The sequence below is a fragment of the Eretmochelys imbricata genome, chromosome 4 (genome assembly GCF_965152235.1).
Source record: "Eretmochelys imbricata isolate rEreImb1 chromosome 4, rEreImb1.hap1, whole genome shotgun sequence".
Taxonomy (NCBI): Eukaryota; Metazoa; Chordata; order Testudines; family Cheloniidae; genus Eretmochelys; species Eretmochelys imbricata.
Genome location: NC_135575.1, coordinates 55,232,333 through 55,255,529, shown reverse-complemented (window position 1 = coordinate 55,255,529; position 23,197 = coordinate 55,232,333). Strand labels below are relative to the sequence as shown.

General features: G+C 40.7%; 1 protein-coding gene across 3 annotated transcripts in view; it reads left to right on the top strand.

Moving 5' to 3' along the window:
* Window positions 1–23,197, top strand: part of TBC1D9 (TBC1 domain family member 9) — an 80,812-nt gene that overhangs the window by 33,906 nt on the left and 23,709 nt on the right. For all 3 annotated transcript variants that reach the window (XM_077814440.1, XM_077814441.1, XM_077814439.1), the window contains exons 4-10: window positions 1,391–1,619; window positions 2,849–3,110; window positions 4,096–4,303; window positions 8,184–8,390; window positions 11,477–11,647; window positions 12,227–12,377; window positions 15,615–15,829. In XM_077814440.1, coding sequence (XP_077670566.1) covers window positions 1,391–1,619; window positions 2,849–3,110; window positions 4,096–4,303; window positions 8,184–8,390; window positions 11,477–11,647; window positions 12,227–12,377; window positions 15,615–15,829 — 1,443 coding nt within the window. The remainder of the gene's footprint in view (window positions 1–1,390; window positions 1,620–2,848; window positions 3,111–4,095; window positions 4,304–8,183; window positions 8,391–11,476; window positions 11,648–12,226; window positions 12,378–15,614; window positions 15,830–23,197) is intronic.

Genomic DNA, 23,197 nt, shown 5'->3' with positions numbered 1-23,197 from the left:
GACCCCTTTTATAAATGGTTTAAACCTGTAGCATTAAAATACCTATTTCCATGAGACTGCTATTGTGTCAAACACAGCTTTGTTAAGAAGAGTGTTACTACTTAAACTCCTGTACAACTGCATGTTTGCACAACAAAGAAGGCTTCACCACCCCCACTAGGCTCCCCAAAGTAGTTTATGCTAACCTGAAGGGATGAAATCACTTTCCCTTTTAACCTTAAGTTAAAGAAGGGATATGTTCTAGATTATTAGTTTTTTTTCCATGTTGTAATAGTTCAATTAGTAAACAAGAAATTTTCTATCCTTTCAGTTACCAAGTACTAGCCTTTCATTTAACACCTATTAAGAAGTGTCATAAGTTATTTTTTGTCACTAAGAAAGTAGCAATGGTGGAGTTTCTACCTGATCAGTTTTTATTTAGACTAAAACTCCTCTGCTCTAGTGAAAGTCCATTCCTATTTACTCAAACAATATTTGTGCCTGGGATGGGATGGGGAAAAGGACATGGGTGCCCTATCAAGTTGGGGGTATTTGGGATAGATCCAGTGGCTTAAAACAGGACAATTGGAAAGCACTTTCAGGGCTGCCATTAGCCTGTTCTCAACCAGTGGACAGCTCTACCAGCATCTGAATTGTGCTCTTCATTATGTTTTTGATCCTCTCACCACACCTTGAATGAAATAGCATGTGATGTTTCCCACATTCTGTTGGGATAATCAAAAGAAGACCAGGTGCTTTCTTGGAGATAACCATACCTCTCTCCTTGCTCCTTGTTTTAAAAGTAACAACATTTTGTTTTCCTATAGTGTTCTGTTTATATTAACGTAGCATCTAGGAGCCCTAGTCATGGACATGAGCCTCATTGTACTAGGTGCTGTACAAACAAGAACAGAAAGACAATCCCTGCCCCAAAGAGCTTACAATCAAAGTCACATTTGTCTCTTTTACCTAGTCTCTCTGCACTCACTAGAATTGGTTGACATTTTTCCAAAATTCAGTTTTTCTACAATTTTTCACCAAAATGTGATAGAAAAAATGAAGATGCAATATTTGTGAACTTTTTTTGACAAGTTGCAGTGACTCCTCCTAACCTCTTTACTAGTGTAATAGTTGGGGTAGTGCTACTGAGAAATGCAGGAGTGTGATTGAATAGTTATCTGGGACATAAGCAAGGTAAGAGGTCAAGACATCAGAAAGTCTGGCTTGTAGGATAGAAGATAACTGATGAACAGAAGGTGGGTAGTACATTCTGAAAAGGTAAGGGTGAGGGAAACTGACTTCTCTGACAACAGAGTAACGGTCATGGCATTTAAACTCAAAGTTTAATGTCTGATAAAGATGTCAAATATCTTTTGGTGGCGAACATCCTTCATGTTTCCTTCCTCTTCAGGGTATCATCGCAGAGTACAACAAAATCAATGGTATCAAAGAGGATGATGACACAGAAAAGTTTAAAGAAGCCATAGTGAAGTTCCACAAGCTGTTTGGGATGCCAGAGGAAGAGAAACTGGTCAACTACTACTCCTGTAGTTATTGGAAGGGGAAGGTCCCCCGTCAGGGCTGGATGTACCTCAGCATTAACCATCTTTGCTTTTATTCCTTTCTCATGGGAAGAGAAGGTATGTTTTTAACAATGGCGGGTCAGTCTGGCCATCTGAGGATGGATAGGAAATCCTGCTGCAGTTTATTTTTGTTAATTTATTGGATACTGACAGAGTGCTTGGTCCTGTGCAAAAATTTAAATAAACATAATCCCTACCCCAGGGAGCTAACTTTCTGAACCACACCAATCATGTAGTTCAGGTACACAGAGAATTCAACATTGTTTTGATACTTCTATGAATATATAAATGGTAGAATCTGTGGAATCCGTTGAAGAGCCTCATGATAAATTGCATGTACCCTACGCCTTTGACTGCTTCACTGTCACTCAGCCCCCAAATACATCTCCATCAGGATGACTACTAATACTCCAGACCTCTGAGCAGATTCAAATATCCTGTGGACAATGTATGGTACTCTGTATGTGTCTTACTATAAAGCAAAACGTAATGGTTCTCTCTGACAAATTGAATGATACCTGATACTATTGACCAAAACACAGTGAAGATACCATGTAAAGTTATAATAAAGCGCAGAATAACTTATTACAATTAATGTCATTTTGCCTCATATGTAATCCTAAAATAAAGCAGTCTGACGATTGAAATTGAATGATTGACAAACCATTGTTTCCATGGCAAGAGATGCTGTCTACATACAGATTTATATGAATATCCCTATGGTCTTTTTATAAATTCAGTTTATTTTTGTCACAGCTGTTGGTACACTGAATCATTGTTAAAGTAAGGCCTTTCACAAACTTTTTGAAAAACATGATTCTATTAGTTGACCTCTCTGCATGTTAGAGGCAGTGTAGTAAGCAGCCAATTTGGTGTGCCCAGATTGCATTTGCTGACCTCATAGTGGGGCAGAGGGAGATCAGAGTCTGGGCAGACATCTTGGCAAAGAAAAGAGGTAAATATGGCCTTCATGATCCCTCACTATGATGGTGCACGTGTCTGTGTGTAATATTTCGTATATAAATAAATCACACTGAAACATTAGGTAACAAGGAGGCCAAATTTTATCTTTTTTGCTTTGCCAAGTTGGCTGCTCTGCTTGTTCTGTTCTTCCACCTTGCCAAGATAGAAGAAAATCCAATCTGAATTCATTCTGTGACACACACAATATCAAATTGGTGAACTAATGCCCTCCCTCTCACACGAAGAAGGAAAAATGCTTTGGGGTGCCAACCTTTTTTCATGATTCATTCTTGTGCTGAATCTTTTCTGTTTTCTTTGTTCAGCAAAGTTAGTGATCCGCTGGGTTGATATCACTCAGCTTGAGAAGAATGCTACGCTGCTTTTTCCTGACATGATCAAAGTGAGCACAAGGTCAAGTGAACACTACTTCTCGGTATTCCTCAATATCAGTGAGACATTCAAATTAATGGAACAGCTTGCCAACATAGCTATGAGACAGCTCTTGGATAACGAAGGATTTGAACAAGACAAGTCGTTACCAAAACTGAAAAAGAAATCTCCCAAAAAAGTATCTGCACTGAAACGGTTGGTAACACTAACTTCTAATCATTAGGACCTCATATACCCTTTTACTTCCAAATTTTGTCTAGTAGTTTTTAATTCAAGAAGCATTATTGTTTTGTAGTGGTAGTGAGAGATGGAGAGTAACTTAAACACCATTGTTTGGTCAGCCATCGAAGGTGGATATGGAAAAATCTGCCTAGGCCTTATAGGCATGTTACCAAAATAAGAATAGAACATTTGAGCCAGATTCTCATATACACTGAGTAACATTTAAAAGGCTATGACCATTTAAAGGGGCCTTACAATGCATACGCATACCCACTTTAAGGCCCTTTTACCCTGCCAGAGCCATGTAAAGGGGTCTTAACATAAAAGAGAATCAAGCCCATTTGTGCGTATTTAGTCCTATAACTGGCAAACAGATGTGGGTATAGTTAGTTTGTTCTGTCCAGAACTTACTGCTTGTAACTCTTACATCTGACAGTAAAACAGAGCCAAAAAGAAAAGTCAAAAGTGCCAAATGCAATACAGAGAGTATTTCTATTTCTCTCTCTCTCTCTCTCTCTCTAATGGTATTATTACAGTGTAGCTGAATTGCTCCTTGTTAATTATTTTTACATTTTAAATATATTAATGAAACGTATTGTAGTCTAGCTTATATTTTAGTTGCATTTCTTTTGTTACATAGTGACAATTGAGGTGCATTGTCTCACTCTAATTTTTTTTAACACTACTCCCTCGTGTTAAACAGTGGTAGAATATATGTAGCACATTAGAAAGACCTACAATGGATCTATAGACGATTAAGAAATTCCAACGCTGTACCTGTACCAAGATATTAATAAAGCTGTCTCATAGAAATAACTTTCCTAATGATTTTTTTCACATTTGTGTACAGCTACATAAATAAATGGGTTCCAAGTATATATTTACTATGTGACCTGCAAAGACATGTCTGAAATGTATTTTTATGTAAATATTGTATATCCTAAAACACTGTCTTTAGGGATCTTGATGCTAGAGCAAAGAGTGAGAGATACCGTGCACTATTCCGACTTCCCAAAGATGAGAAATTAGATGGACACACAGATTGCACCTTGTGGACTCCATTTAATAAAATGCACATTTTGGGTCAGATGTTTGTTTCTACAAATTACATCTGCTTTACGAGTAAGGAGGAGAACTTATGTAGCCTCATTATCCCCCTTCGAGAGGTGAGTGTCAATTCTGAATATCTACAGTAAATTGTTTTACTTGTCTACCTTTAAGATGGATCTGAGCATTCATTTTCATTATGCTGGGAAGCTGTTTAATCCCTTTGTCCTGTTGTCACATCATGGTAGTGTGGTAAACAAAGTAGCACCAGTTTAATAGCAACTTTAGTTTTATGCTCACACAACTATGATTCACAGGGACTCTTTCCTATTCCTCCTTCCAGCCCTCAGGATTCCTCTGTCTTCCCTGGTTTATATTCTTTATACTTAAGGGCAACAGCATGGATTTTGTCCGTCCAGCCAAGTGGGGCATTAAACTTCTTTAGAGGTGACCAACAGCACATATTTCAATAAAAATACTGTCAAATGGTAAGATTTGAATGTCCGTTTTAAACAGAAATGCTTAATAGCATCCTGGGCCAGCCTGGCCAGTTTTAAAGAAATGGTAACACAGTGAATTGCTTCTTATGAAGAATGGCTTCGGTTGGTATTTTAGGGGTGGGGAAGAGTTTTCATATAGGCAACGTTAGTCAATTTTTTGTTAGTTTCCTATTTGCATATTTGCACAGTGGTCTTTTACTTTTAAATATGGTTGCCTGCAATTTAAAATCTACATTGAAGCATTTGTGTTTAAAATAAACTGCTACAGAATACTCCTGATTGATAGACGCAACCTTTGTATTTTAATATGAACTTAAAATTATCCTAATAATAAAAGTAATTTAAGCATATTGTAATTAAAAATTCTGTGTAATTGTGTTGTGATGGGGAGAAAATTGTATGGCTTGCATGCCTTTTGGAATGTGGAAGTTTGTTTAAAATGGTGACTTAACTGGGAAGTAAGAGTGTAACTTGCTGTATAGCCAGGGCAGGCTGGCCCAGGATGCTTGGAATGCTAAACGCATCCCAGCCCATATGAGAAATGGCCTATATTTTTGCCTAATCTGAAAAACTACTGATTATTTTGAGGTACTATTTTTCACACATCACTAAGAAAAAATCAAATGCTATTCCACTGGAAACTTCAAAGTCCAGCTTCTCAGTGGTATGTATCAGTGTTTTTAAATCCTGGCGGTTCACAATCAGACCTTAAATTCACAGTGCTCCGTTTACAGAGAATTCAAGAGGAGCAATGAACTGTGCCAATGAAGTTTAGTGGAGAAAATATCTTGGGGTGTGGGTATAAAATCCACATGCCTTTGTGAAGCACTGTAGTTTCTTTTGGATGTGGAACTGGCAGCTGTTTCTGATAGCAGCAGCTATAGCTATCAGCATTGGATTCAGATGGCCTCTCAGAGGAAATACATATTAACTATTTAAAGTTTTGTGTAAACTGTTGAGGTTTATTGTTCAGTAATTATGACATTGAAAACAATAATAAACTTGGTGTTTCCAGCACTTTAAGAGCCTGATCTAAAGCCCTTTGACGTTAGTGGGAGGCTTTCTATTGACTTCATGTGGCTTTGGATCAGGCCCTAAGTTCCAGCCTTTTCTGACTTACTAGAGCAAAGAAACACCTTTGCAGATAGGCACAAAGGCATTCAGGCCCAATAACCTTTAGAAGCACCTGTCCTGTAGCTGTGGTCAGAAAGTAAAATTTTCATTTTCTGAGTGCACCACTCACTCCCGTCAGCAGCCACAGCCTCAAGGACCAATGCTTTAGGTGGGCATGTGTCTGCACTTAGAGAGGGGAGTAGGTGATTGTCTGCTGTCATTAAGAAGGAAGCATGTCTGCTGTGGCTTCTGCTGATGCTACAGCATCCTGGCTATAACCCATCCAGTCTGGCGCTGTGTTTATCTGTGCTTCCTCTGTGTTGAATGCCCTCAGACAGCTCTTTAAGTGGAACGGAAAAGTAATATAGTAATACTTGTGGCACCTTAGAGACTAACAAATTTATTAGAGCACAAGCTTTCGTGGGCTACAGCCCACTTCATCGGATGCATAGTATGGAACATATAGTAAGATATGCACACATACAGATAAGTTGGAAGTTTCCATACAAAACTGTGAGAGGCTAATTAGTTAAGATGAGCTATTATCAGCAGGAGAGAAAAACTTTTGTAGTGATAATCACAGTTTTGTATGGTAACTTCCAACTTATCTGTATGTGTGTGTTTTATATATTTATATATATATATAATCTTACTATATGTTCCATTCTATGCATCTGATGAAGTGGGCTATAGCCCACGAAAGCTTATGCTCTAATAAATTTGTTAGTCTCTAAGGTGCCACAAGTACTCCTGTTCTTTTTGTGGATACAGACTAACACGGCTGCTACTCTGAAACCTAATATAGGAATATTTCTCTTTAGTTAGCTTAAATATATTGTTAATGAGGCTCTTTTGCATTAATAAAGAGCTGATTTATAGTTCATTGAAAAACAGAAGGAAGTTGGTTGGGGAGGAGAATGGGAAATATTTTGAGACTGAGCTATGTATTGCAGTCTTTGAATACAACTTCAGAAGAGATGTTAAATGAAAAACAAATTATCTAGCCCTTTTAACTAATGAAACATTAAGGTATTGTGCTAATGTCTGATCATGGATTGCTACTTAAAAAAAAAAAAAAAACTTGGTAAACCGAAATGTGCTCTCTCATCTTGAAATGCCTAATGCAGTTTTTATTACCTAGAAGATTCTGATCCATGTATAAAAGTGATGGTTAAAAGCACTTACAGCTCTGTTGTATGCTCTGGAGAAGAGGTCTTTCTGTGAACTTGATTGATTTTGTTTTTTTAACTGCATAATCAGTCGAGCATAGAACATACATCACACATTTATAGTTTGTGTTTAATTGATCAGTGGGAGTTCTATGTTGTGATTTACCTTTCCAGAAGCTTGATGGAAATATTGAGCTGTGCTTTGTAGGTTTTGCTCTGAATACTGCATATAGGGTGGAGTTTGATTAGTGAATATATAATTAACAACAGAAAGCCAGACAAAATCCTTACAAGAAAAAGCATCTTGCCCTTTCCAGATTTTGAAGAGATTCCTGGGGGGAGAGGACGAGATGGGGAAAGTTTCCTGCTTAATGCAGGTTCCTTGATGTTGTGGAAAGAATCCTTGGAATAGATGTCTGTATTCATAGTGGGTTGGAGTATCTGGTCCAGTGATTTAGTGTTCAAAAAATGTAAATAGTTCTTTGCATTTATTGTCAGCAGTAAATTAGAGGTAGATTCTAAGACATGTTTATTCACCATTAAAGCCAAAAAAAGTTTCCATTTTTTAGTTTAATATAACAAAATCCACCAAATGCACTTCTGCACAGAGCTAGCATAATAAAGCAGCATCAGCTGAGGCCCTGGCTGAAATATCAAGGGTACAGCTTACCTTATGAGGCTGTGATCCTCTGAAATCTTGCTGAGTCTAGTAGTAAGAAAAAGTAGCACTTGAGGGGCACACTCTGTACTTCGCTTTGTAACTCTGAGTAGGAGAGCACTGTGTGGCCTCTAGGGAGCTCATAGTTCACATACTGTGGAAATGTGGCGGTTGTACTGAAAACCTATTAAAGATAAAGTATGATATAACAAACTAAGTAAGGTGTGACGATCTAGAGCCTACAAAGTTGTTTCATGAAAGCAAGGGGCTTGCGTTGGAAAAGACTGTTGTTCACCTACACCAGGGCTTCCCATCAATTTCTGTTTTCAGTGCAGAGATCTTTGTTTCACTACAGATGCTGTTTTTTCCAGTAGGAGTAGCGATGCATGATGATGCCAATTTTGTCTATAAAAAATGCAAAAAAAAAAAAAAAAAAAAAAAGTGTACTAGAAACTGCTGCATTGGTTTCAAAGATGATCCCTAAGATTCAACTTTGAAAATGGTGCTTATCAAGGTAATTGTTGAAAAGCCATGACCAGTGGTTATTGTTTCTCCCTAGGTGTCAGTAGTGGAAAAGGCCGACAGCTCTAGTGTGTTGCCCAGCCCATTATCCATCAGCACTAAAAACAAAATGACATTTCTCTTTGCCAACTTGAAGGATAGAGACTTTCTTGTGCAAAGGATCTCTGACTTCCTTCTACAAACTACTCCAAAAACATACTCTGAAAAAGAGATTGCTGGAAGTTACAACAGTTCGGATGATGAGGTGTGTGGAAAAAATGTAATTCATTTCACTGACAGAAGAGAATTTAACTGTAGTTTCTTTGTCCATGTGTGAGACATTTTCTTGAGATTTCTGTGTCAAGACTAACGCTTATAAAAACTTAAGTCATTTCTGCTAAGACCCTCATATCTTCATCTTACAGACTGGAATCTATTTTTAGGGTTAAACCTGGAAAAAAAATTCCCAACTTGCCAACTCTCCTTGACAATGGCGTTAGCTGCTGTGTGATGGGGGAGGGATAGTTCAGTGGTTTGAGCATTGGCCTGCTAAATCCAGGGTTGTGAGTTCAATCCTTGAGGGGGCCATTTAGGGATCTGGGGCAAAAATTGGGGATTGGTCCTGCTTTGAGCAGGGGGTTGGACTAGATGATCTCCTGAGGTCCCTTCTAACCATGATATTCTATGATTAGAGGCTCCAATTTTTAGTGCTGGGTGTTTTGCAAGCTTGTAAATAAGAGAGACAAGGTGGATGAAGTAATATCTTTTACTGGATCAACTTCTGTTAGTAAGAGAGACAAGCCTTCAAGCCACAGAGAGCTCTTTTCCAGTCCAGTAAGTGTGTGGCTTGAAGGCTTGTCTCTCTCTCTCTCTCTCTCTCACCAACAGAGGCTGGTCCCACAGAAGATATTTCCTCACCCGCCTTGTCTCTCTAATATCCTGAATACAGCTTGTAAATAAGACCTTTAACTGGCCTTTGAGTATCTACCATCATCTGTACAGAAGAGCAGCTCAAATTCCTCCTTCCATGTTTTAAAATTACTGTGGTGGAACATTGAGTAAAAATATGACAACTGTCAACTTATGTGAGTTCCAAATGAATTCTAACTGTTGTAGCACCTGGAAGAAATGAACAGGTGTTGTCTTAAACTGTCACCTTCTATATAACTCCTCACTTGCCCAAGATTAAATTTTAATTTTGAAAATAAGGATTTTTAACCTGAGCAATCTTAAATTGCTGCTCCATTGCCACTAGACTTTTAAACATTTTAACAGAAAATAAAGCTGTAAAATCATATGGTCCAATTATGAACTGTCTCCCTTTTTTACTGGTGTAAAGGTAGTCATTGTTTATTTAAAAAAAATTTAAAAAAAAGATATGTAAGCCACTTTAAGCATACAGATTTTAGTTTTTATCAAAGGTGAAATGACACAGAAACTAAACACCCAGAGTATTAGCATCATGTGAAATGAGTTTGCCATACTGCCTCAGATTGATTGATTGGTTTGACAGATCTGATGAGATCACAATGTTCCGAAACAAAAACAGGGCTTTGCAGGAAGTGATATTGGTTATTATGTAGAGCTCTTGCTCTGAATCCATACTAAACCCTTGGCACAACATGATGCTAAGTGGCTCTGTGCTGCTTATTGTCTAGGTATTAAAACCAAAGTCATTTGTTAAAAATCCCATTTAACTTTTTTTTTTGGTAAGAGGAGATTTGTTAACTTTAGTGTCCTGGCCAAGTCCCCACTGGATAATTATTTTCTATCTAAAATTTCTCCTGCACAGGTAGTATCAATTGACCAATATATTTTTTGTTTTCTACTGTTGTATAAAATATTTGGTTGATTAAAGACTGCTTTTCAGTAATATATAGTAATCGATATGAAGTAATTTAAGTGCATATGTAATTGTAATACACCTATAAATATATTTTGTGTGTGTGTATATTAGTGTGTGTAAGTGTATATGTGTGTGTATATATTAGTGTATATGTATATATGAAATCAGCTTTGTAAAAATTTGTAGAATGCTGACAGTTATGGAGTCCCTTTCATCACAAATGATTCCGCTTATTCTAACCAAAACATTAATTGGAACCTATTTTTGCACCTTGCATAGTGGGATGCCAATCCTGGCTGCGGCATGCAAGGGCCACTGTAATATAAATAATAATAATTTTAAGGTCTTTGTATGTTTTTTGTTGGCTTTTGAGTTTAATATTAAACTGTTTCAGTGTAAAAGCTAGATAAGTACTATGTATTATGAGCATTTCAAATTTTTCATATTTTTATCAAATTACCTTCTAAGATTTAATTAAATGATTGAGAATTTCAATGGCATGATTGCAGGAATTCATTCTAAACCACATTTGTTTTCTGTAAACATTTTCATTGAGTCAAATACTGTGGAAAAGATACCATTGTTATTAGCCAAGATTTTAAAAGGTGACTAGTGATCATGGATACCTCTGTTTTGAGGTGTTCAACATGAGGCCCTTAAAGGGGACTGATTTTAAGAGTAAAGGTTTTCAGTAGAGCTGTGCCAGAACTGGAATTTGTGTTCTGCAGAAATTTTTCATTTAAAAAAAAATTTCATTCCAGATCAGATCAAAGAATCGGAAATGCAAAATTTTCCATGGAATGGAATATTGAAAAATTCTATTTTGAGAGAACTGAAACAGAATTTTTTGAAAAATTCTGGGCAGGGAGATGGCCATCTGGGAAGTCAAGCTGCATGCCCGCTAGTGGGCTGGCAGGAAACCGCCAAACATCTTTATTCTGTCAAATTACCATTTTGTGTTGGAAAACTTCCTTTAAGGTGCCTCAGGTTGGTCATTCAAAGTTACTAATAACATTTTAAAATCTTGGCCATTGTGAAATTCCTCTGCTTTTTTAATAAAAACAAGAAAGAAAAAGAGAAAAATTTTGTTGTAATTTGGTATTTCTATACAGTGGTGCAAAACATCCTGTTAGATGAGTCATTTTATTGTCTGCAGAAATTAACATAGAATGTCTTTGGGTGCATAATTTTTAACAACCTTGCCTCTGCAACTTCAAGTATATAATCTTAGTCACTGAAAAATTAAAACCAGCTCAATTGTATGGTTAGATTTTTGGTGTGTTGAAGTAAATGCTTAGAACTAATTTGATTGGAAAACTAAAAATTCATTTCATTGTTTGAAATTAGTTTAATTGCTGCTACCAGATGCTTACCCTTGAGCTGCACCTTGGATGTTTGATTTGCTCAAACTGAGTTGGCGTTTAGGATTCCATAATTTCAGTGCAGTATAAGCAAAATTCTCAATCTCTCACCCATGAATAGCTTGTGGCTGTTGGTTTTTACAGGTGTATTCAAGACCAAGTAGTATAGTTTCCTCCAGTCCTCAAAGAAGTCTCAGCTCTGAAGCAGATGGAGAGCGACAGTTCAATCTCAATGGTAACAGTATTCCAACAGCAACGCAGGCCTTAATGACGATGTATCGACGGAGGTCGCCTGAAGAGTTCAACCCAAAATTGGTAGATCTCGCTGCTGTTTTTGTAAACTGCGCCAGATTAGAAAAGTGTTTTGGTTTTTAAATGAAGTTTTTTAAAAGTTAACATTCCAGAATGAGTTGTTTAACTTTTCCCTGTTGCTGGCCAAAAAGAGTTTGCACTGCTAACCACCTGCAGTGATGGTATCTTTCAGAAAATAAACTCCTAGTACTTTAGTAGCAGAATTTCCCCATAACGCATGCCAAAACTCAAAAGCATTTCATGCAACGTGATAATGTATTTAAGATTTGGGGACAACTTCAGGGCATCCTTTCCGTAACTGTTAAAGAACTAATAGTATGTTGTGTAGTTTGTTATACAGTATTTTTCCTGTGGCTTTCGTACCTATTTTCAAGACTCGTTATAGCAAGATGTGCTGGGGAGAAATAAGAAATGGGAGAGAGCAACATGAAATTAGAGAATCAGGTTATGGCTAGACTACTTCCTCCCTCCTATCCCTAATAATTAAAGTTAGTTATGGGGCTTGGGCACTTTTCTTTTTTCTTCTAACAGTTAATGCATCCAAAATGCTACTACACCTTCTCAGAACTTATTTATTTTTAGGCAAAAGAGTTTTTGAAAGAACAAGCCTGGAAGATTCACTTTGCTGAGTATGGTCAGGGTCTCTGCATGTATCGGACAGAGAAAACAAGAGACCTTGTGCTGAAAGGCATACCAGAAATCATGAGAGGGGAACTTTGGCTGCTGCTTTCAGGTAGGTTCCAGTTTAGAACCTTGTCATAGGTCATGAGCTATAGTATGAGAGATGGCACTGGGCTGAATTTTCAAATGTATTTAGGCTCCGAAAGGTGCAGGGAGGCACCTAGTAGGATTTTCAAAACCACCTAAATAAGGTTAGGTGGCTAACTCTCATTGAAGTCAGTGGGAGTTAGCCACGTAACCTGATTTAGGTGCTTTTGAAAATCCCAGAGGTACCTACCTGCATCTATAGGCACCTAAATACCTTTGAAAATCTGGCCCAGTGTACCCAGTGCTACACAAAATGATACCAGTCCATGCCTTGAAGAATTTACAGTGGTTTGAGGCCTCAAAAATGAAAACTAAAAATCCCTCGGCAAGTAGAGGAGCAGGTCAAAACAATGAAGTTACAGGTCTCTTCAGAGCAATGTTATAAACAAGGTATTCACTGAGCCTGGACCCAATGAAACTGCCAAGTTGTTTGTACGTTTTGACCAGGTTAACTTGTGAGGATGTCTTGATTCTGTCACTCATATATAATGAGTGTGGTAAAGATTTTGTCATGGTTATTTTTGATAAAAGTAATGGACAGGTTGCAGGCAATAAACAAAAATTCACAGAAGCCTGTGACCTGTCTCTGATTTTTACTAAAAATAGGTGGGGGGAGGGAGAGACTAAAAGCTCCAGCCCCCACCGTCCGTGATGGCAGCTGACAGTTTTGCAGCCCCATCACACCCAGCGGCTGACAACTCCAGGGCAGGTAGCTTGGAGCTCCAGGGCTCCCGCTGGCTGTGGTGGCTGAGAGCTGCAAGACCTCCACTACCCACAGCAGCTTAAACTCCAGGGCCCCTGTCACCTAGGACAGTTCAGAGCTCCCGGGCTCACAGCAGCTAACAGCTTCAGCTTCACTGCCCCAGGGCCCGGGGCTGAGGCAAAAAATGTCTTAGAGGTCTCTGAAAGTCATGGAATCCATGACTTCTGTGATCTCTGTGGCAAAATCTTATCCTTTAATAATGAGTAGTAATATTTTGTGCTTTGCAGCTGGAACATGCTATATAATAACTCTATTCCTTAGCACCTTTGTGTGGCTGGCAAGTATTGTTCCCACTTTACAGATAGGGAAACCAATATGAAGAGGTTAAATAATTTGCTCAAGGTCTCTCAATGAGTCATTGGCAGAGCAAAGATTGGAACTCAGGAATTCCAAGCTCCAGGCCCTTTGTTCTGTCTTGTAAGCCAGACTATCTTTATGCACTTAGAAAATGGATGATCCTTTAAATTATTAAACCACTGTATGTCAACGGCTTGATTCTCCATTCTGTCTGAGCTGCAGTTAGATGGAAGGGATGGGAGAGGGTGCTGCAGTGAGCCAGTTGCAGCTCCTTAACTCAGGGCTGTATGGTCAAGTGAAGCTAGGGCTGCACAGGAGCATCTCTGACTTACACCACTGGCATAAGGTCCCTCAGAAGGAACCTTACTCCTGCAGGTGGAGAATCAAACGTAGCAGAGCCATTGGTGCTGCTGTCGCACCCTTGGCTTGAAGTGGTTTCCATTATATACAGGGTTTGCAGTTTGGTTCAATGGCTCTCAGCCCAAGATGGGCAGGGATGGTGTCCCTAGTCTACGGATCACTTGATGATTACCTGTTCTGTTCATTCCCTCTGGAATACCTGGCATTAGCCACTGTCAGAAGACAGGATATTGGGCTAGCTGGACCTTTGGTCTGACCCAATATGGCTGTTCTTATGTTCAGCTATCTTAGCTTCTAGATGGCTATTCCAATTTGCATAGACAGTGAAAGCAGACTTCCCTATTCAGACTTCGACATGTAGTTTGAACATCAGTCAGCCACTTGACCTTTTATCCTTTGGTAATTGCTTGTTATCTGTCAGTTGTCAAGTTTATACTTTGCTTGTGTAAAATGAATTAATGGTTTAAAATATAGAACCCCCTCAAACATATATTAAACAGCTATTACAGTGTAAGAGGGGATGATCATTTGCATCATAGCTAAAGTGAGGTCAAAAAGAGGTGGTTGATACAATCTGTACAGATTTGACCTCTGTAGATAGGATAGCTACAATTTGCTCAATTTTATATAAATGTGATGCATCCTTCTGTGTCTTGACGGATTGACAGCATAGCCCATGGATGAGCAAAGATGTCCATTAGTGTCTGGGGAACAAATCAACTGGAGGAAGATAGTTAGCCTAACATGCACTAGTTACCAGAGTTAAAACAGTTTAAATGGCTTAAAATGAAAAGGGGAAATAATTCACATTAAGGAAAAAACTCTGGACAATAAGTCCCTGTATATGCTACAGGTACATCTATACCTGGTCTCCTGGTACCAACACAGTTGTCCTCTAAACTCATTTCAGATATGGTTCTAGTTTTTGAAGTAGGTCAAACCTTAACCATGTTTCATAACTAAATTAAAACTGACCTATAGGTGGAGATATTTGTCATGGAGAGGGAGCAGGTATACTGGACAGAAAAAAGGTTGGTGTTATTTTAAATAGAGACTTTTTGGTTGAGGAAGGTGTGGTCTAATGGTTTGAACACAGGGCTGCAAATCTGGATCTCCGGAGTTCTAATCCTGGCTCCAGCACTGACTCTTTCTGTAGCTGTGGGAAAGTCAGTTAACTTCCCTGCTTCTTTTTTTCTCTTCAAAATAAGGATAATACTATGTGCTCACAGGGATGCTGTGAGAATTGACTGAACGATGTTTTAAAAATTGCTCTGAAGATGAAAAGCTCTATAGAACCAGCAGCTATTTTGTAAATGACTTAGAGATAGATGTGGCTGGTGGTCTCGTGGTAGTCTGCATGTGAACAGGGTGCCAGCCAGTAGGCTAGGAGTGTGCTACCAGTAGCATACAGATCGTTCCAGTCTGGGGAAGGACACTGTGGTGGTGGCAGCTGTTAAAGCTCCACTGCTGTTCAGCGTGCTCAGCATTTCTGCCCTACGGAAGGAAAGGGTTTATTTTTGTCTTTTATCATTATGTGAAACCGCTTTTTAAAATGTACCCAAAGGAAAAGGCAACCAGCTGGTGTTTTTATGAGTGCCAGGCCAAATTTATCCTCTTTAAAATTATAACATTTTAAACGTATTTTCAAACTGTTTCTATTTTAAAATTTCCATTCAAGATGTCTGAACTAAGGGAACAAAAGAAAATAATGTGACTATACTATGTCTGTTAGCCCTTACTTAATTATCCTGCTTCATTGTTGTTGCTCTCTCCTGCTCTTAGGAGCCATTAATGAGATGGCCACCCACCCTGGCTATTATGAGGACCTCGTGGAGAAATCTATGGGGAAGTATAACCTTGCCACAGAAGAGATTGAGAGAGATTTGCACCGCTCTCTCCCAGAGCACCCTGCATTCCAGAATGAGATGGGTATTGCTGCCCTGAGGAGAGTATTAACAGCTTATGCTTTCAGAAATCCAAACATAGGATATTGTCAGGTAATTGAAATGTCTTGCCATCTTTTCAAGATCTAGAATTCCCATTCCTGTCTATTTATTTTGTTGGTTTTTCAATCAGTGGCTGCATGCTAATGTACACAGTTGATATATTTGATCATGCACATGAACATTTAGGTTCCCGATTTGTTTGCACAAAACCCTGATCCTGCAAAGAGTTGCATTAGTACAGACTCCTGCATCTATAAGTGGTTCTCAAACTTTTGCACTGGTGACCCCTTTCACACAGCAAGTCTCTGAGTGTGACCCCCCCCCCCCCGCTTATAAATTAAAACACATTTTTATATTTAACTTTATTATAAATGCTGGAGGAGAAGCAGGGTTTAGGAGTGGAGGCTGACAGGTTGTGACTCCCCCATATAATAACCTTGCGACCCCCTGAGGGGTCACAACCCTCAGTTTGAGAACCCTGGATCTACACAGAGTCCTCTTCGCTTCAGTTGGACTCTGCACAGGAGTCTATGCTAGCATAACTGTTCGCAAGCTCAGGTTCCAGAGGCACTAACTGGTTGTGCATACTGGTTTGTATATGCAGATTTGTGTGCCCATAAATATAGTGGCCAGTGTAAGGATGACTAAGGATCTGTCCCCAAGTGCATCTAATTAAAATAATAATCAAAAAGTGTCAGAATGAACTCTTAATAAGGGATGTTCTGTGAATGACCCTGAAAGTCCTTTTAGTAACATTTTTGCCTGTTGCACAGCTTCTCTCCTCGTTCATTACTCATGGGCTATTTATTGCTCCCACCTGTGGAATTCAACGGCAGCCCAGTGTTGTTGCTGGAGGCTCCAGGATTAAACTCTGCCCTTCAGCTCAGGACAAGCAACCGATTTTCTCCTTTCAAAAGTGGAACAAATTGGTGGTTCAGTTTCTCCAGACCATTTAATTTTAAAACCTTTGTTTTGTTTTCAGGCAGTTGTGACTTATAACCTTCCTCCTCCTCTTCCCCCAGATTAGATAAATAGCAGCACTGTGGTTCCTACCACCTGGATCTGCCATTGCAGCACCTCCCTGCTGGACTCCTCTGCCCCCACTCAAGCATGGCAAAGCTGTCTTGCAAACACCTGGCTTAAATCTAATCCGTGTTGCCTTTGTGAGGCAGCACTTACAGGTTCTACAGAGGGTGAATGATGCCCTGCCTGTGACCAGCCAGCCTACCTTTGCACTGCTAGGGCATGGGGCTCAGAATCAGACTGGCATGTCAGGTTCCCACCTTGTTCTGAGAAGCCATGACTCCAGTGCAGAAAAGACCAATCATTTGCTTCTGAATTTTCGGGGAGAGCATCTGAGGACAAGGAGGAAGCTATCTGGCCAGCTCAGGGGGTTGGTCGCAGAATAGATCTGTGCTGGAAGGGGTAAAAACCCTGAAAGGATCCAGAGTTTCCCCCACCCTGCAGCTCCCTGGGGAAAGAAGCAGAGGCTCTTCCTCCCACTGTGAATTGGGATTAACTCTGGCGTAAGTCTTGCAAACACCAGAAACTTCCAAGAAGCAAAAGCAAGTGTGTCTTTGCAAGTATTGTTAATGAACAAATGAGGTGAAAATCAGGGGTAAGATCCCTCCTCCTTGGCCTTGTCCCCTGAGGGAGTGTTTGCTAGGGCTTGTCTCCTAGGATCACGGTGCTCTGTATCATTCCCATTGCCTCTCCCACACGCTTCAGCATGTCGAGGCTTGCAGAGGAGCCTGTTCCTCCTGTGCAGCTCTGCCTCCGGCTGCAGAGGAATGGAAAGTGTGCCTGGGGCTTTCTGAGTTTCAGCCCAAGAACCCGCACTGTGCCAGGGGATGAGCTCAGATTTCAGACAGCAGCAGAATGGGAGTTGTGCCTTCTGATCATCAGCAATAACTCCTTGCTCTGCCAGGGAAAGGGGTGTGTGTGTGTGTGTGTGTCTCTCTCTCTCCACCCCTCCCCTGCTCCCCGAGCTGGCTCCACATTAAAGCCTTAGGAGGTCACTCAGTCTGTGACCAGAACAGAGGCACATGAGGATTCCACATCCCTCTGCGCCACAAGGGGATTACAGAGGGGTAAGTGAGAAATCCCTTCCCATGTTCAAAGGGAGTCTGTTTTCCTGTGTAAAGTCCTGAGTTTGTACTAAGTTGCCCCTACTGCACTTACTTGGACGTTTTGCAGCCTGGGGAAGCAGGCAAGGCAGCCTTCCATGTTCCCTGGAGATGTCTAGCAAGCTACCTCCACAACTGAGGTATCAGTATCAACAGTATCCCTTCCTCTATTGCAGAGGTGGGCAAACTACGGCCGGCGGGCCACATCTGGCCTGCGGGACGCTGCTGCCCGGCCCCTGAGCTCCTGGCCCGGAAGGCTCACTGCCGGCCCCTCCCCCGCTGTTCCCCCTGCCATGTGGATATGCCGCCGCGCGGGCAGCGGGGCTGCGAGCTCCTGCCACTCTGAGGGGCATGGTAAGGGAGTGGCGGTGGCATGCGCAGTGGGGGGGGGTTGGGTAGGGGGTCCCGGGGGGCAGTCAGGGGACAGGGAGCAGTGGGTGGTTGGATGGGGCGGAGGTTCTGTGGGGGGGCAGTCGGGGAACGGGGGTGTTGGATAGGCGTGGGAATCCTGGGTGGGGGGGCTGTCAGGGGGTAGGGGTGTGGATAGGTCAGGGGACAGGGAGCAGGGGGGATAGATAGGGGGTGGGGTCCCGGGGGGGCGGTTTGGGGCAGGGGGCTCCCAGGAGGGAGCAGTCAGGTGACAAGGAGTGGGGGGGGGTTGGATGAGTCGGGGGTTCTGAGGGGGGCGGGAAGTGGGAGGGGCGAATGGGGGCAGGGACCAGGCTGTTTGCGGGGGCACAGCCTTCCCTACCCGGCCCTCCATACAGTTTTGCATCTCAATGTGGCCCTCGGGCCAAAAAGTTTGCCCACCCCTGCTCTATTGTGTGGTCACCGTGCCAGGATAAATAGTGTACTACTTCCTCCCTATAAACAGCCAGGGAAGAAGTACCACACATACATTGGACACAAAAAAACCCAACCAAAACAAAACACAAAAACCTACAAGGATGTCTGGCAGTAGCTTGCAAGGAACTCATTAATGTTAATAAAATATCTTCCTCTTCAAGCATTATTAGACACATTTCCTGTTGATAAGTTTGAAATGAGGATATCTGATTAAACTAAAATGTTTTATATAAAACAAAGAAATTTCATAAGTTTGGGGAGTCTAAGGTTGTTGCAGCAGTAGGTCCACCAGTCAAAGACATAGTCACACTTGCATAAGGGGACTTCCTTCCAAAAGACTCCATGGACCATAGTACTAATGATACATTGCACAGCAGTTTCAAAGCCTCAGCTATAGCCTTCAGAACACACATTTTTCATATGTTTAATAAAGAATGCCTTCTTTGTGGAAAACAAGAGGCTAACTGTCTAGAGGTCTGAGCCTTGCTTGGAGTAAGACGTCTCAGGTTCTGTCCTGTGATTTGTACCAAGCAGTGGATTTTCACTTGGTGGCTACAAGAAAGCCTTGTTACATCCCTGGATTGCCGTTGCTTGTCCTAAATGGATATGTTGTGCAGAGGAGCTATTGGGGGAAACGGTAGAGAAATTTCTGTCTGAGATTGCGGACAGGCCTCAGCCCACACTGTTGAAAGCAGCATTAGCAACTATTGGTTGCTTCTAACACCAAGGGTATCCAAGAAAGGATTGTTACCCTGGAAGAGGGAAGAATCTGGAGAAGATGCTTTCAAAGAAACCTAGATCAATTTTCCTTCAGTATGACACAGAGCATTTGTGTGCGAGAGTTCAGAATTCCTGTGGAAGACTCTTCCTTCTGATCCACCTTCTGCACCCAGAATCATAAGTGGCTGGTGGTAGGCACAGATTGTATGTAATGCATCTATACCCAGGCATAGGCAACATACCAATCAGTATCGCATCCAGAGAAATAGACCTGTTCCTAAAGGAAGAACTGCCATTAGCTCTTGAAAATCCAGAGGAACTTTTGATCCCAATGCAGAGAACTGCTCTCCAAGAGGTCCTGGTCCTGGTTGTAATTTTATCATAATGGTAAAGATTTGCAAAGATCCAAAACTTCATTGCATCCATCATTTCCTGAGGGGTCATCAGTAGCCAGTTGTTTCCAAATGTTAGGGTGCTATGCATCAGCTTCATCCCCTGAGCAGGATTTCTCGAAATGCACCTAGTTAAATTCCTTCTGAGGACTTACTTAACTTCGCATTGCCTCAAGTGCATGGTTTTGTCATTCTCAGATAACATCCAGTGCCTCTTTGTGGGCAGGTAATTTCAAACAACGTGCTGAAAGCCAACCCAACTCTAGACGCATGTGTACTCATATGGAAGCAAGCGTACTTGGAAGACAGATTTCCAAAATCTTATCATATGTATCCTTTCAGTTCATTTTGACATCTCTATCAGGGTGTGTCTTTTTAAATTAAAAAGACAAGGCAAAACCCACAAACATGGCCATGTGGACATATGGGGTCAGACCAGTAGTCCATCAAGTCCAGTATCCTGTCTGTGACAGTGACCAGTAAGGTGCAAGAAACCACATAGCAGGCAATTATAGTATTCACAGAGAAAGTCTCCTCTTACTTCCCATCAGAGGTTGGCTTAGAATTGAGTCATAAGTGTTTATATCCTTTCTGAAACTACGGAACAAAGCTGCTCCTTGGCAATGGAAATAAAGGCCTGGGAAGAGAAGAATCTGCTGCTTTTCCACACTGCGTACATAACGCATACAGAAAAGAGGAAAAGGGAGAGTTTAAGTCCTCCTCGTAAGAAGGCACTTTGGACTTGCTAGATAGCCAAGACCCCCACATTGTACCTATAGAAAACACTAGACCTTGTGAAGCTGGGACTCCTTCATTCAGACTGGGAACATCTACAGCTAATAGCCTGAGCATCAGAAGAGAAGTGTAGTTCAGCATGGATTCTCCTTTAACCTCTGATACAGTTTGGTGTTCAGAGAGAACTCAACCAGGATATTTCATTCATTGATCTGGTCAAATTTACATTTCAGGTGTGAGGGGAAACAGGAAGCTCTTTGGGGCAGGGACTGCCTCTTTGTACCTCTACTGCCCAGCACAATAGACCCTGACCTCTAGAGGCTTCTGTAATACCAATATGATCATAATCCCAAAGGTCTGGTGATCTCAGCTACACTAGAGTTTTTCCAGGAGATTTGTTTGGAGTCCCGCAACCAAACACCATAGAGATGTGGATACCAGCCTTGTAGCCAACCACATTGGATCTTCCATTTGAATATCAGTTGCCAAGTTTAATTACACTGACTAATTTAGACAAGCCTGTGGCTGGCCTTTCTAGTCACCATTACCTGAAAAAGGCAAGTTTTGGAATTAATTCCCATATCCATACAAGATATGCCTTTGTCATAAGGAAAAAAATATTCTTACAGCTCCAGAAACCTTTCTGCTCAAGGTAAACTCCTCTTTCCACAATTCCTGAGAAATAGGTCTCCCATCATTTGGTTCTACCCTTCGGAAGATTGTGACATAAATGGGCGTTCCTAGAGCTCTGAAGATTCATCTCTAGTGTATAGATTACATATGCCAGTTGTACCCTGTTCATCTTACTCTGTCCAAAATGCCAAGGCCTTAGGGACTCAGGTTGCTGCAGCCAAGATGTAAAAATCCTGCATCCGTTAGCATGCTACGCATCTAGGAAACTATTAACAGAAATTCCTAGAGGCCCTCGGGGAGGGGAAGTGTATGAGCCTGGGGAAGATTTGCAAAGGTGCTACTGGGTTGGTTTCCACATAACTTCTTAGTTTAACTCTTGCTTTTTGTGGACTGGGTACTGCAATTCCTGGCTATTATGCTACTATAATAATTAAACTCTGTCCCTACTTCTGGGATTCACTGTTCACTACTTCCTATGGGTAATGAATGAGGAGAGAAGCTGCGTGTGCAACAAAATGAAAAAAATTTTACATTATAATTTTCCTTGTTAGCAGCTTCTCTCTGAATTCAACCCATCCTGGTGGTCTTGTAAATAAAAATATAAACTGAACATTTTCTCCAAAGGGAGATTCATACATGTATTGTCTTAAGGTTAAATTAATATAGTGTATCAAGTTATCTTACATTCCAGCAACCAATTGTTAGTGTTATCTGCAGCTGTGGAGGAGCTCTTTTGGTAGCTTGAGCAGAAGGGCAGAGCTTAGTCTTGGAGCCTCCAGCACAACATTGGACTGCCTCCAAACGCCACATTTAGGGGGCATTGGCCCATGAGTAATGAATTCAGAGAGAAGCTGCTAACAGAAAATGATCAGGTAAGAAACTTTGCGTTCCATTTCAAGAAAAAGTTCCTTGTATTTCAAATGTTCCATCGTATCTTAGTTGCTTCAAAACCTTCTTTTTGCCGTAGTTGCAAGCAGTGTTAAGGAAAACAACAAGGTATCACATAAGCTATTATAGCAGAGTGCAGCTCTGCTGTAGCTAAGATTGAGCAGCAGTTTCTCTTCGAAGTCTGGAAGCATTATCTGGTCACAACCGCTAGAGTTCAAGACTGCAGTCTCCTTTTGTATATCTCTGTGCCTTAGCTTCCCTGCTTGCAAAATGGGAATAATACTTGTTGATTTTCTAAGAGTGTTGTGAGGCCTAATTTAATCCCTGACTGTAAAGCACTTCAATATCCCTGAATGAAAAATACAGAGGGAGATGCAAAGTATTCTAACCATCATCATCAATTCATAAAGAAGAAATCACTCAACATTACTTGAAGTATCTTTTGTTAATAATAATAATAATAAAAAAAAAGGGAGGGGGAATGGTAGGACAATGAACACTGGAATAGTGGCAACAGGAGCACACTTGTAACCCTGGCCCTCACAGTCAGGAGTGAAATTATAAGTAGTCCTGGGTCATGGTATTAAAGTACGTTTTATTCTTTCACAGACCTAGTGACAGTTATAGCAAGTATACAAACTCTAAAGCATTATATAAATAATAAACAAGACTAAAGAGAAAAGGATAGTGTGTGACTGCATCATAATGAAGTATTGGGTGTTGGGAATGGATCAGGGAATGGATCAGTATATATGAATTGACAGACCTTGAAAAGGGGTCTGAATCAGAATTTCTTAGTTTTTAACTGAGAACTAAATTAGTGTTTTTAAAAATATTTAACTTTCATTTTGGGGGAGTTAAAATATAATGAAATAACTTTAAAAATGTGTTCTTCTGGGACAGTCACAGAAAACAAGCTGGTACTATACCTGCCCACCATCTGTCATCTCTCCTATTAAGTTAGGGTTTAAAATAACCAATCTGTTCCTCAAGATTCAAACTCTCACATGGAAATATTATCAAAGTAGGTCATTTTTTCAGGCCTTCTGGCCTTGACAAAGGAGTTAGACAAACACTTA